Genomic DNA, 13822 nt, shown 5'->3' on the forward strand with positions numbered 1-13822 from the left:
CCGGAAAGTTGTAAAACTGTTACTCATTCAAAAGCTGTGGCCATTGTTAAAGCTTTTAGCTTAGACAAACAGACAGACCAAAAACTATATGCCATATAAAGTTTTTTGCCGATACATTTTCGGAAAGAAATGTTACCAATTTATATATTTGCCTTTTAGTTTATGCATGAATCTCATCATATACTATCTAATGAATTATTCACATAAATCCCGCACATGCAAATATTATAACTGAATATTTCATAAAATGTGCAATAAAAACAATAGTAGAAACCTTTGTTGATATCAGCTGCTGGAGTTACTTGTAAGAAGGACAAAATAACCTATTTCTAGACATAATTCCTGGTACTGGGTTGTTCCGATATAGGGCATGCGTTGACCAATACCTATCTATCGACTGGAACTTTACGACAGACATATATAAGATAATGCCCAAAAATCTGAAACAAAAAGTAGTTATCAGAAGTAAGTTTACTAAGCATGAAAATAATTGAATACGCAATTGGCTGTGTAAATGTTTCCTATAATCAACTCTTTCTGACGATTATACATTTATAAACTTATGATAAAATTTTATCAGAGGTAATTGCAGTACACATCATATGAACATGTAAGATGTATAGCCAGATTAATTGTGATAGAGGGTAATCTTATTGCAATGCAAATTATAATTCATTTAAACCTGAAAATCATTGTAACAACACTGGTACTTTAGAATTATTAATACCTGTGCAGTTCCTCTTCAGTGAGAGGCTGCCAACATACGACAATCTTTCCCCTCTAGATATGGCCATCTCAGCATAATGGTTGGTGACAACACAGATGGAAAAAACCAAAGCTTCCGTCAAAAACAGCTTCAGAAAATCTACTGGTTCTCTGAACAATCTGGCCCCATATCTAAAAGAAAATTCCAAATAAAATTAGTATTAGCCATCATTCCCTATTTGTCAGCATTTGGAACACTTTGCACACTTTACAATCAGAAACAAAACTAGTACTAATTGTAACGGGGACCGTTATAGATGTTCCCCAAACATTCCCCCATTTAGCAAGTGGTGTCATTTGTTTTAGTACAAGTGGTTTTGACCATATCAATCTGTGTAGTGTCTGAATATATAACTATTTTATAATGTTCAGTGCATTTCATGCTAAAACAAATCAGTTATAGACATCTGAAAATTCTGTGCACATGCACGCACGTGCTGTTGAGTAATTTGACCATGTTGATGCATTTCAAGTCTAAATATACATGTATGACTACAAGGGAAGTTTCACAACAGTTCAATGAAAAACGAGAAATTAACAGCAACTCAAAACTACGAGAACCAAAATCAATGCATGTGCATACATGCGCGCGTAAGTAAGACACAGCATTTTTGTTGGTGTTATTCAATAGACATTTGATAGATATACTTACAGTATAAATTTCATATTGTTTCCATCATTTATTATAAGAAAGTTATGGCGATTTGAAAATCGACCAATCAGAATTTAGCACACATGCATGCACGTGCTGGAAAGTAATTTTGACTATAGATTTGAGTTGCGAATATCAAGATACATTTATAACCTAAGTTTCAAAAGATTCTGTTGAAAAACAAAAAACGTTATGGTCATTCAAAGAATTGAACCTTCAAAAGACAACGTACGTGCGTGCACATGAGCATTTGCAATTTTTATTACACCGATCTGTAGATATTTGGCATGTTTACCTATCCTGTAAATATCATTATATTTTCTTTAATAATGTGAAAGTTATAGACGTTTATATAATATCTAATCAAATTAAAGCACATGTGCATGCACATGCAAAATTGTAATTTTGACCATGCTAAACAGTTAGGGGTCTCAAGTGATACCTACGATATAAATATCGAACGATTTTATTGAAAAATAAAAAAGTTAGACTGATTCCAAAGTTTGTAAACAAAAAATCCAATGCACATGCATACATTTTCAGACAAAATGACATTCGTTCCACACATCTACATATGCTATACTACCGTATATCAGGTTTTTTCCGTGTGTATCCAATATCCACTTTGTTCACGACGATTTCCGAATCGCGGAAAGTAAATCCGCGTAAATTTGAAACAAAGTTAGCTTTTATGATTAAGTTATACGGCCGATCTACCCTGTACATCTGAAAGTCTGTCGAAATTCAAAACTATGAAAACAACGGCCTTGAGTCCCCGATTCTTGATTTTATTAAATAAACAACAACTCAGGTTTTTTTAATTAACCTCATGCGACCCTGTGTTGATTATACGTTAACCAGTTGATAGCTCGGGTATAATAATTGAGTCAGGGTGTCGACTAAACATGATCACAGCAGAACTATTGCCCGTGCGTTTTAAAAGGAAAGTGTTAGGGACGATAATTCCCAGAAAAGTCATGCTCGACTGAAATCAAAAGTAGGAATCACATTATAATCGAAAAATGTACAGTCGTTGAATAAAGGTAAAATTTCTTGAAAGCACACGAAAATGTTTTAAAAATCACGGTCGTTGGTCGCGTTAGGCAGGTGGTTGTTTAATACAGGTACAATAGATAGGGTAATGCCTTTTATTACGATCACATACAGCAGTGAGTTGCTTATTTACTTGAATGTAAAGAAAAGTGCAAAATCGTTGTGTGATCAGTAACTCAGAAATCGTGTAAATCGTTTCACTGATTGAATTTTTTGCATTAAAAATTAAGAGTTATACTTTCACAAGCTGGCTTCTTTTATAAGTTTAAATAATCGTGAATTATATTTTCACGATGACTTTGAAATAGTGAAAATTTGATTCGCATAAATTTAATACACTATTTTAGGTTCTGAATCACGGAAAAAAACTGATATACGGTATCATCCTTTAAAGGTTTTATATTGATCCCTTAAGTAGTTTCTGAGAACACTTGTAAACAAAAAAGTCACAAGAAGAAAGAAGGAATAATAATACTAAGAACCAGAGTAAAACCAATATGTTCCCAAACTCCGTTTGGGGAACATAATAATATGTTTTTGTGTTTTTGTATCTTTTATGTATCGCATGTACATGTATGTGATATCTAGGAATGCAACAATAAACGGTAAAATGGGTTTCACCCTATACTCAACCTCAAGAGTCATCCCATCTGAATGCCAGGTTGTCATTCTGGGTGAAAAGCCACAGTTCTTGGATCAGGTGCCCCTGTGTGACTGGGATTCCAATACCCTTTTTAAAGATGAAAAAATAGTTGCAATTAAACATTCCTGTCAGATCTAAGCTTTAAAGCAATGTAAGCTTCAAGGAAGCAGTGGATAGCTTCGCATGGAAGTATTGGTCAATTCATTTACAAATAGAGATGTCCCATGTTTGAAGTGATATTTGGTAAGGAAAAAATTGATATGCACGATGTAGGTGTTACCATGATGCCTAGCATATACATGGGGGTAAATACTGAAAAAATTTATTGAGCACAGTGGCTAAATCCCCCTGCATGGTACTGGTTGTGAAGCGTAGATTTAGTCAAAATTAAGAGAAATCTAGGCAAGATGGGGCACTTGTTCATCATCTCATAGCACAGTGGTTTGAATAATCAAACTATGTCTCAGTAAAGGCCTCGGGTCCATAGGACATAATCATTTCAACGATAGGCCTAGAGCATTCTAATACTAACAGCACACTTGCCACACCAGCACCAGCAGGTATGGATAACATGTGATTTATTGTCATATATTATAAACTACATGGGTATAAAATGCATGTACTTAGATACAGTGTAAAAGGGAACCATGGTTTTTCCATTAGCCTTTCGAAAATCGCCTGCTCCGCACTCCTTCTCCTCCTCCAAGTAACCAAAAGAGGTCAATACACATATTTTACATTACTTTATTGTGTGACACGGGCTGATCGGATTCAGCGACGTCATTTTGTCAGTAATTGTGATGAAAACCGCACAGCATGTCCCAATTTCATTTTATCGTTGTATAAAAACTACCGAGAATTATAACACGAATAAGGGCTCATCAAAAAGGAAATTCCTTCTACTTTTACAGGCTGTATTTACTTTTCCCTATTTCAATATACGAATATAGGTAAAACGCCAATCTGTTTTAAAATTGAGAAATTAAAGCGTAAGAACACGTACATGTGCAAACAATTGCTATTTTCTTATTACATTGCCAGGCATTATAAATATTTTTTATATACACTGAAGGCAGGGAAGATATGCTTTTCAAACATATAAAAGATATTGCATTCGGACGGAAAATTTAAAAAAAAGGTATCGAGGGGAAAAATGACCTTGTGACAAAGCGTTGCATCATATGTAGACGAAGCCATCTTTCACTTTAAATGCGTTTATTAATTTAATGGCTTTATTTACTTAATTAAAATTTACGTAGTTAAAAAATACAGAATATTTCCAAAAATATGATATATAGATATCTTATGGTCGTAGTTTCAAAGATTTAGAGGCACTCCTTTTGCGTAGTCTTGTTTTTACGCTCCACTGGTAAAATTGACCGGTACGGTAGAGAAGGGGTTAAGCCACTTCATTATTAAATAATCATACACTTACTAATATTGTGTTTCCCTGCAGTTTGGGTGGCTATATGATGTCTGATAATCGGCCTTTATGCAATATGTGAAGGCAGCGATAAGCATTTGTACCCACACCGTGTGGACGAAAATATCTTTTGGGTCGTGCTGTGCGTAAGAGTTCCACAAAGGGAAAGAACTATTGGGCAACTCGGAAGTTGCATATTGGTCGTCATTGTCCGTCGTGTGTTAACAATTGAACTTTTTAATGATAAGTACCATTCATTGGAGTGAAAATCTTTGGACAATGGAGACATAAATTGTACATTTGGGGACTGTTGAACCCCTGATGCCGTAGGGATGGGGCAAACTATGTCAGAAATGGACCAATTTTCAAAAATCTTCTCTACATCCACAGATCTGTTAAAAAAACTAAGTGCAAAGTCATGTAGAGCAACAATTTTATTATCCTTGGGGTAAAGGTTCTGACTCCAGGGTGGGGCCAATCTTGGTAGTAAATCATGAAGATAATATCTCCTTTAATACTATTGATACTAAATTGAAACTAAATGGATATTTAGAAGGAGCATGCAACCCTTTACCAAAATAGTAAATTTCATGATTCCATGGGGGTAAGGGTTTTGGTAACCAGGTTGGTATGATTAAATGTTAACTACTGAACATTTTTGACTTCTTGATAACTACCTTTCCAATTCTTTCAAATTTAGTATGAAGCATCTTTGGGACAAGGGGGCCATAAATAGTAAATTTCAGGACTCTTGCAATCCTGAGGCCTTAGGGGAAGAGCAAAAATTTACCATTTTCAAAGATGTTCCTCTCTACAACTGCACATCTATAAGAACAACTAAATGCACAGTGACATCACATGCTACCTTCATTGATCAACTAATTATAAAAGTAGTGTTAAATATCATTAAAAACTAAAAAAAAAATTATCCATGGACAACATCTATTTCGATGTTGACAAATTTTCTGAGTTTCAACATTCAAACCATATGTTTTAGCCACCAGTGCATACAAATAGTGATGTAGATACCCAAGAATGTAGTGAGGAAAGCGAGTATGAAATCAGTAATTGCAAGTAGATGTTTACATGGGTTGCTTTCTAAACACTATTTAGTAAGGCTGTTCCGTTAAACATCTGTAATTGGCATTGTTTTTTTTTTTTTAGTAAACTGCAATTATCGTTTATTTTTGGATTAGAAAAATTATGAAGCATGGTACACTCTATAGGGGGAAATTAGTTCCAGGTATAACTTGACAAAATGATAATTAGAGTCCTGGGGTCTTCGGAAATAAGAAGAGAATGATAGGGCCTACAAACTAGTATCAAGGTCAAAGGAATCCAATGACCTTGACTTCTGACCTTGAATATAAAAATTGGTGTAACTTTAGAACCAGGACTGATAGTGACATGGGGTCTTCAGAAATGATAAGAGGATGGTGGGATCTACAAACTATTATTAAGGTCAAGTGAATCCAGTGACCTTGACCTCTGAACTTGAACATAAAATTGATATTACTTCAGAACCAGGTGTGATAGAGATATGGGATCTTCAGAAAGGATGGTGGGACCTTCAAATAAGTATCAAGATAAAGTGACTCCAGTGCCCTTGACATCTGACCTTGAACATAGAAATTGGTATAACTTTACAACTGTAATTGATAGACATGGGATCTTCAAAAATGATAAGACGATAAAAACTAGTATCAATGTCAAACGACTCTTGTGACCCTGATGATAAAAACTTGTATTACTTTAGAATCTTCAGAAATGATAAAAGGATGAGACCTACAACCTAATATCTCCAGCGACATTTGACTTTGATCATAAAAACTTGTATTACTTTAGAACATAAAAACTTGTATTACTTTAGAACCAGGACCAATAGAGACTTGGAATCTTCAGAAATGTTAAAAGGATGTTGTGAGCTACGAACTATTATCTAGTGACCTACAAACTAGTATCTCTAGTGACCTTGTCTTTGATCAAAAAATTGTTAAACTGTAGAACTGGGACTGATAGAAACATGGAATCTTCTGATGTGATAAAAGGATGTTGTGACCTACAAACTAGTATGTAGGTCAAGTGACTACAGTGACCTTGACCTCTTTATAAAAATGTAAATAAATATATTCTTCAGTGATTGACAGGCATTTTCTACACTTTGTTTCAATGTCTCCTGTTGGAAGCAAATTTATGTTAATGTGGGGGGAAACAATAGTACTCAGAAAAAGTCCACTTTTATACCGCCAGTACTTCGTTTTGGTGATTTTATAATCAGGAGATTACAATCATATCTTGTTCTTTTTTCATGCTAAAATAAACCTATATGTACGTATTTACATGACATTTTTCTTTTAAATAAGGAAGTTTCACAGTCACTAACAACAATTTAAAAAACACACACACTATTTTAAGCTGTTATGCAGAAGTTGCAAGTATCCAAGATCATTTGGAGAGGATAACTACCTAAATGAAGGCTTTTTCCATAGCCAACCACATCTCCAAAAAAAAAATAAGTGCTCCCATATATTTTTCCTGAATAGCCCATAGATGAAATGATTATTTACCTACATTTGTACATATTGAGATAAGTTATCAGAAATATATTTGATTTTTTATGACTTCAAACTGACAATGTTATGTTTCACAGGGAAAAGAAGAAGGAAAAAGATCGAGAGGAGCTATGGAAAAAGCTAGAGAAGATAGAATTTAATAGTAAAAACAAGATGAACAACAAAACTTAGTCTGCCAACAACAGGAACCGTTACTTTGTGTGCATGTGTGTGTGAATAGCTCCGCCCACGACTATGCAGGTCGTGACCTCACTGTGGCTCATCAGAATGTATATGCGCATGTTAAATGTGTCAGGTATTACAGATACTGGGCACAGGAGTCATGGATTCTTTATTTTTCATGGACATAGAATGTTTATCTACAGAGAGTTTATCAATGTTACTTATAGCATCTTGGTAGTGGCATAATATTGTCAACTTTTTTGGGTTACACATTGAATTGTAGACAAAATGTGACTACTTGTATTATAAATTCGTATTCCCCTGCCTTATGCTAAATGTTAAGATAGTGCCAAGTGTGTACCAGTAGTGAAATCATTTCCTACTACACCCTTATATCTACCTATTGTATTGTAACTTAACTCACTATGTAACAGGCTTCGGTTCAAAGAGAAATGCTCCGTGGTTTAGTTTGCAGTCACTGGAGTAAGTGCTATATTGAGAGCAGTATAAATTGTGAACTAGACGAGTTGCCTCTGTTGAAGGAGGTTTATCTACATATACATATGAATTCTTCTTGTGAGTACTGAATGCTAGAGAAGCTTCTGTAGTATAAAATTTGGATGAATTGTCCAGCTACCAGACCATCCCTGACCCCTCTTCAAGTGTTCTGAACTGACCAGGTCCTCGATAATTTTTCTTATCCCCCAACAGTGTAATATTACCACATGTAATTGCATTTATTGTCATCAGATTGAGTTCGAATACATATACAAACACACACACAACCATTGTCCCTGAAGAAAAAAGGATTGTGTCTGCATCATTACTAAAGAAGGTGCATTACAGTTAATAGTTAAGATCACAAAGCCCACAATATGTAACATCAAATCAAAATCTCTTCATCTTGTTAAGGTGTTAGATGGGTCTCTTCAAGTCCATTTATTATGAGTACTTCAGTTTTCATCAGGTTCAATATCATCAGAAGTGGTTGCAAACGATAGATGTGTTCACTTTATTTCTGTTGTTTGTCTTGTGAAATAAGTCGATGATTTCCCTTTCTGTCTGTTAAATGTAATACTATTGTTTTTGTAAAATCTACTAGTAATATCGTAAGCTTTCAAATATCAAGAGACAAACATACTGAAGTTGTTTTATATCATATACCACTTTGGGAAGGCATATATTTTTTAACACGTCGTATTTTTAAGTGTTTGGTGGGGTATTGAGTGCTTACATTGTATGACAAACCACTATGGACTCTGCTGGTCAGAGTGGTAATAAATAAATTTCAAATACTACAGAGGCCAACTAGCATAATGTACAATCTGTCCCAATTATTTTCAGTTCTAATTGTACTGTGTGTGTACATTGTTGAATAAGTATGTTTAATGACAGAAGTATTTATTAATCTGTGGCCCGTTTTATTTTTATTATGCAATAAAATGTTGATATACAGATAGTTTTTGATGAGTGAATGTGAAAATAATGTGTATAGTCACCAAAGTTTTGTACATAGTTTTGTATTATATAATTTGCAGACAAAAGCACAAATGTACTGTACCTTCCTTGATTTCTGAAGGATAACTTCGTACCAGTCAGGTTCAGTGTTATCTGATTCTATTTATATCTCTGAATTAAGTAAAAAGTTGCATTTCGACACACACCCTCTTCATGTGAATTAATTTTTGGTTGTTTTTTTTATCAAATTGTAAATGATCACTAAATTTTGTGTTGAAGGGAATTTGTAAAATTTATCTTATGAGAATTCAGTAAAGCCTTTCTTGATTTGATTATTAACTCAAATCTCTGGGGTGTACTATTCATACAACTGCATTCTTTTTATGATAAAGAACCAGTTTGGTGCTTTGAGCCCAGAACACATTGTCCCATTAGTATGTACATGCATGTCACAGATGAATCGTGTATACATGTGAATTTTTATTTAGGAACAAAATTTGTCCACTTGATTGGCTTATACATTAAAAAAAAGCACCAGAAAGCAGCTTATTTGGAATGTTTGAGTTGTATGTGCAAACTATCTTTAACAAATTGGAAAATTTATTTTCAGTTCAGCATGAGTACTTGTTTGCCTCCCTTATTGATTTTCCTAATGTATCCCTCTGCATGACTTGTTTTAACACATGGTGTTATGTTACACATTTTGGCTATGAATTAGGTATACAACAAGTTGATGTACAAGAGATTTATGTATCAATAAAATGGGCTCAATTCAGGAACTATGTTATTATTAAGATTGAATGCTGGAGATAGAATAGGACAAATCACACCATCAGGATGATGCATATGGATATACTAGTTTTAGTAAATTGCTAGCACAAGAAAGTGTTCTTGTGATTGTGTTATTTCACTTGGCAATCTGTGACTAAAGAATGACCCTTACTGCATTGTAGGTCAATGGTCAAAATTCAGGTTACATTTTTTAAGCCCCTCTTTAAAGAAGAGGGGCATATTGCTTTGCACCTGTCAGTAGACCAAATGTTGTCTGCTCAATATCTTGAGAACCATTCACTTGATTGTAATCATATGTGGGTTGGTTATGTGTAGAAAAGGACCCCTATTGATTTTCAGGTCAAAATTGTCAATCCACTTTGGACATAAGAAGATACTGTCCACTTAATATTTTGAGAACCCTCTTCTTAACAGACGTTAAAACTTGGTACACTGGTAGATGACCCTTATTGATTTTGAGGTGAAGAGTCAAATTGGACATAAGAATATACTGTTTGCTCAATATCTTCAGAACCTTTGTTTGACAGACCTCACACTTGGTACAGTGGTACATTTTGAGGAGTAGATGACCCTATTGATCTTAAGGTCAAGGGTCAATCCATTCTTGACATAAGATTTTTGTTCACTCCGTATTTTTTTAACCCTTTGCTTGACATACATCAAATTTGTACATCATAAGGAGTAGATGACCCCCGTACTGATTTTGAGGTCACATGGTTAAGGGTTAATCCACTTTGGATATAGGAAAATACTGTGCTCAATATCTTGAGAACCCTTTGCTAGACATATATCAAACTTGGTATACTGGTACATCCTAAGGAGTAGATGACCCTTATTGATTTTGAGGTCAAGGGTAAAACTGGACATGGGAAGATACTGTCGCTCAATATCTTGAGAACCCTTTGCTTGACAGAAATCAAACTTGGTACACAGGTACATCCTAAGGAGTAGATGACCTATTGATATTGAGGTCACATGATCAAGGGTCAGTCCACCCTGGACATAGGAAGATATTGTCCGCTCACTGTCTTAGAACCCTTTGCTCAACATGCATCAAACTTGCTATACTGGTACATCTTAAATGAGTAAATAACCCCTATTGATTTTCTGGTCAAAAGATCAAACATCACTAAGTGCTATGTAGTACTCTATACAACTGGTGTCCTCCCAATATCTTGAGAGCCTTTTGCTCAGTTGTTATATTTCATATGTGGGTGGGTTTGGAGTAGTAGATGACCCATAATGATTTTCAGTTCAAAGGTCAGCAAGTGCAATGCATTACAATAACCAGTTGGTATCTGCCCAATATCTTAAGAAGCCTTTACTTGATAGTGATGATATCTCATGCATGGATTGGTCACTGGTATTAGAGACCTCTGGCGATTTTCAGTTCAAAAGATCACCAAGTGCAGTGATGTACTCCATGCATTTGATGTCAGAGGGTGCAGTATGAGCTGAAAATTTTCAAATTTTATTTTTCCCATTTTTAATGTTTACAATGCTTAACTAAGGTATTTCTAATGGTCAGCAAAAACTTGAATGTCAGTTGTCAAATTACAAGAGAGCTACAGAGCTCACACGTCTTTGTTATGTAAACAAGGCTTTTGTCACGTTTTTTGTTTACATATGTTAAATATACTGGTAAGAGTTTAAAACAGATTTTTCAATTTACAAATTTACGGAAGCCGATAGGTGCCAGGGTATAGAATTAATATTTATTTAACTGGCGGCCGCCACTTAATTTAACTGGCGGCCGCCACTTATTATCTGGCGGCCGCCACTTATTATCTGGCAGCCGCCAGATAAATTAAGTGGCGGCCGCCAGTTAATTTATATGGCGGCCGCCACTTAATTTATATGGCGGCCGCCACTCAATTTAAATCATTTATATGGCTGTCACCAGTTATTCAATTCCTCTCTCTTTCTCTGTATCTCTCTCAAAATGAAAGGGGTGCAATCCATCCCCAATGCTTAGTAATATGTATGTGATATATATATATATACAATTAAGAGCATTAAATTATTGTTTTTCGATTGTACTGTTAAATACGTAGAACCACAGGGCTGACCCTCCATTTATTTGAACGTTCAATTTCTATTATTTTCACATTTAAACTAAATTATTTTCACATGTGAAATAAGATTAATTGGCCCCCACCCCACTCTTTTGGTGGTAGTAATGAATGGTAAAAATGTAATAATGAATGAACTGATCAATTGAAGGATGAACAGAGCTCCCTCCCTCAAATTTAGGAGTACGAAGTTTGGAAAAGAGACATTTTAGATTCCTTTTCTGCTTGTCAACAATTGTAGAAGACAATTTCTCCTCCGACTGTCCCTATACACTTTGAAAAACGATGCTGCGTGTTTGTGTACTATTCTAAATCTTTCCAAAATAATCACTCAGCGATATTACATTGTTTTTGCAATTGGCAGCCGCCATATATAAATTAAGTGGCGGCCGCCAGATAAAATAACTGACGGCCGCCAGTTAATTTATATGGCGGCCGCCAGATAATAAGTGGCGGCCGCCACATAAATTAAGTGGCGGCCGCCAGTTAAATAAATATTAATTCTATACCCTGGCACCTATCGGCTTCCGTACAAATTAATTCTGAACACAAACAGTTTCTAGTGTTTGTCACATCTCATTTTGTTTTAAACATGATATTTTCTATTAAAGGGACTGGTTCATGATTTTTGATAAAAATATTTTTCATTTGATGATAAATATTAAAAGTATAACTCATTTAATATTGACAGCCAAAATTTTGACCTTCTGAATGCAAGAATAAAAGCAATATTTTAGCCTTAAATCTGTGTTGTGTAGACAAAGTCTTGTAATACATGTATAAAGCATCTTAATTTTGCATAGTCACAAATTTTAACATTTAGATTACAAAAAAATGCTTGAAATATGAAAGATATAATAAAATTGGATTAATATCCATTTCTTTTGAAAATTTCGTAAACAATAACAAACCGCAATCTTTGTTTACAAAACAAATAATAAACTCCTGTGATGTATAACCTTAATTTTTATGTGAAATCTTTTAAACACATTAGACAGTAGATTTTGATCATTAAAACTGAAAAAGAAAATTTTGGGGAAAATCTCGAATCAGTCCCTTTAAGAAATCTATATGTACCCAGTAAACAAAAACATGCACGGGCCTTGTTTACATAACAAAGAAATGTGAATGCTGTATCTCACTTGTAACTCAACAACTGACATTCAAAGTGTTGCTAACCTTTAGAAATATCTTAGTTGGCATTGTAAACGGTAAAAATGGGAAAATAAAATTAGAAAATTTTCAGTTAAAATCATGTCCATGCCCCTTTAACCATTCACCATAATTTGACAATATATAATAAAGAAGCAACACATTGACAGCTTTCTTGTGCCATTAATGCCCACAAGTACATATGGCACAGCGTAGGGTGGCTTACATGTTTTACAAACATTTCGGGTCTCCAATACAATCTTGCTGAGCTCTAGCAATAAAACTTTACATATTTAAAGGATGCTCCCTGTTACTTTTGAAGTCGAAGGTATAAGCGTCACCCAATAAGAATTTTTGAATTTTGCTGACTTGTGATTTCATAGATATGGTTTCTGTACATTAAAACATGTAGATTGTGTATTTGTTTGGGGTTTAAAATAATGAATGGTGTACCCACATCCAAAAGCATTGAGCCCACACTAGATGTAATTTCATGATACCTCAAATACCATTTTAAAAGTTTTATATAGATACTTATATTCTTTCTTTCACTAAATGATAACCTTTGTTGTTTTAAGCTCACCTGAACTGAAAGTTCAATTGAGTCAAAGTTTGTGTCCATCAGTCTGTAAATTTTTAAGAAGCACTGGATTAATTTCATCCAAACTTCATACAAAGCACCCTTCTGTAAAGGATTAAAATGAAGGATGATGCCCTATTCCAAGGGGAGATAATTAGAAAATGGGGTGGGATATTAAAAAATCGATCTACTTCCCAAGCACAACCTTGCACGAAAGATTCCTTATATGATATAATAAAGATTTAACTGCAAATTGTTGAAGCCACAATCTCAGTACTGGGTGCCAGTAGGGGTTTAAATTTTTTTATGGGGATATTTAGGAAATTCTTCTTTACTAGTTCATTTCATGACCCCTGAGATGGGGCTTTAAATTTTTTCATAGGAGAAATTGCATGAGAAAATTTTCTCAAAAACTACAAGGGTTTGCCATGTTGAATATATACAGTATGCAAATATTCTCATATTATCTCGTTTAAGTGTAATAAAAACAAACAAAT

General features: G+C 34.5%; 1 protein-coding gene across 2 annotated transcripts in view; it reads left to right on the plus strand.

Moving 5' to 3' along the window:
- The window catches only part of LOC125649945 (serine/threonine-protein phosphatase 2A 56 kDa regulatory subunit alpha isoform-like), a 42341-nt gene extending 32836 nt beyond the window's left edge, over positions 1-9505 (plus strand). For both annotated transcript variants that reach the window (XM_056164623.1, XM_056164622.1), the window contains exon 12: positions 7187-9505. In XM_056164623.1, coding sequence (XP_056020598.1) covers positions 7187-7280 — 94 coding nt within the window. In that variant the 3' untranslated portion in view covers positions 7281-9505. The remainder of the gene's footprint in view (positions 1-7186) is intronic.
- The last annotated feature ends 4317 nt before the right edge of the window (positions 9506-13822 follow it).

This window comes from Ostrea edulis, chromosome 5, assembly GCF_947568905.1.
Source record: "Ostrea edulis chromosome 5, xbOstEdul1.1, whole genome shotgun sequence".
NCBI lineage: Eukaryota > Metazoa > Mollusca > Bivalvia > Ostreida > Ostreidae > Ostrea > Ostrea edulis.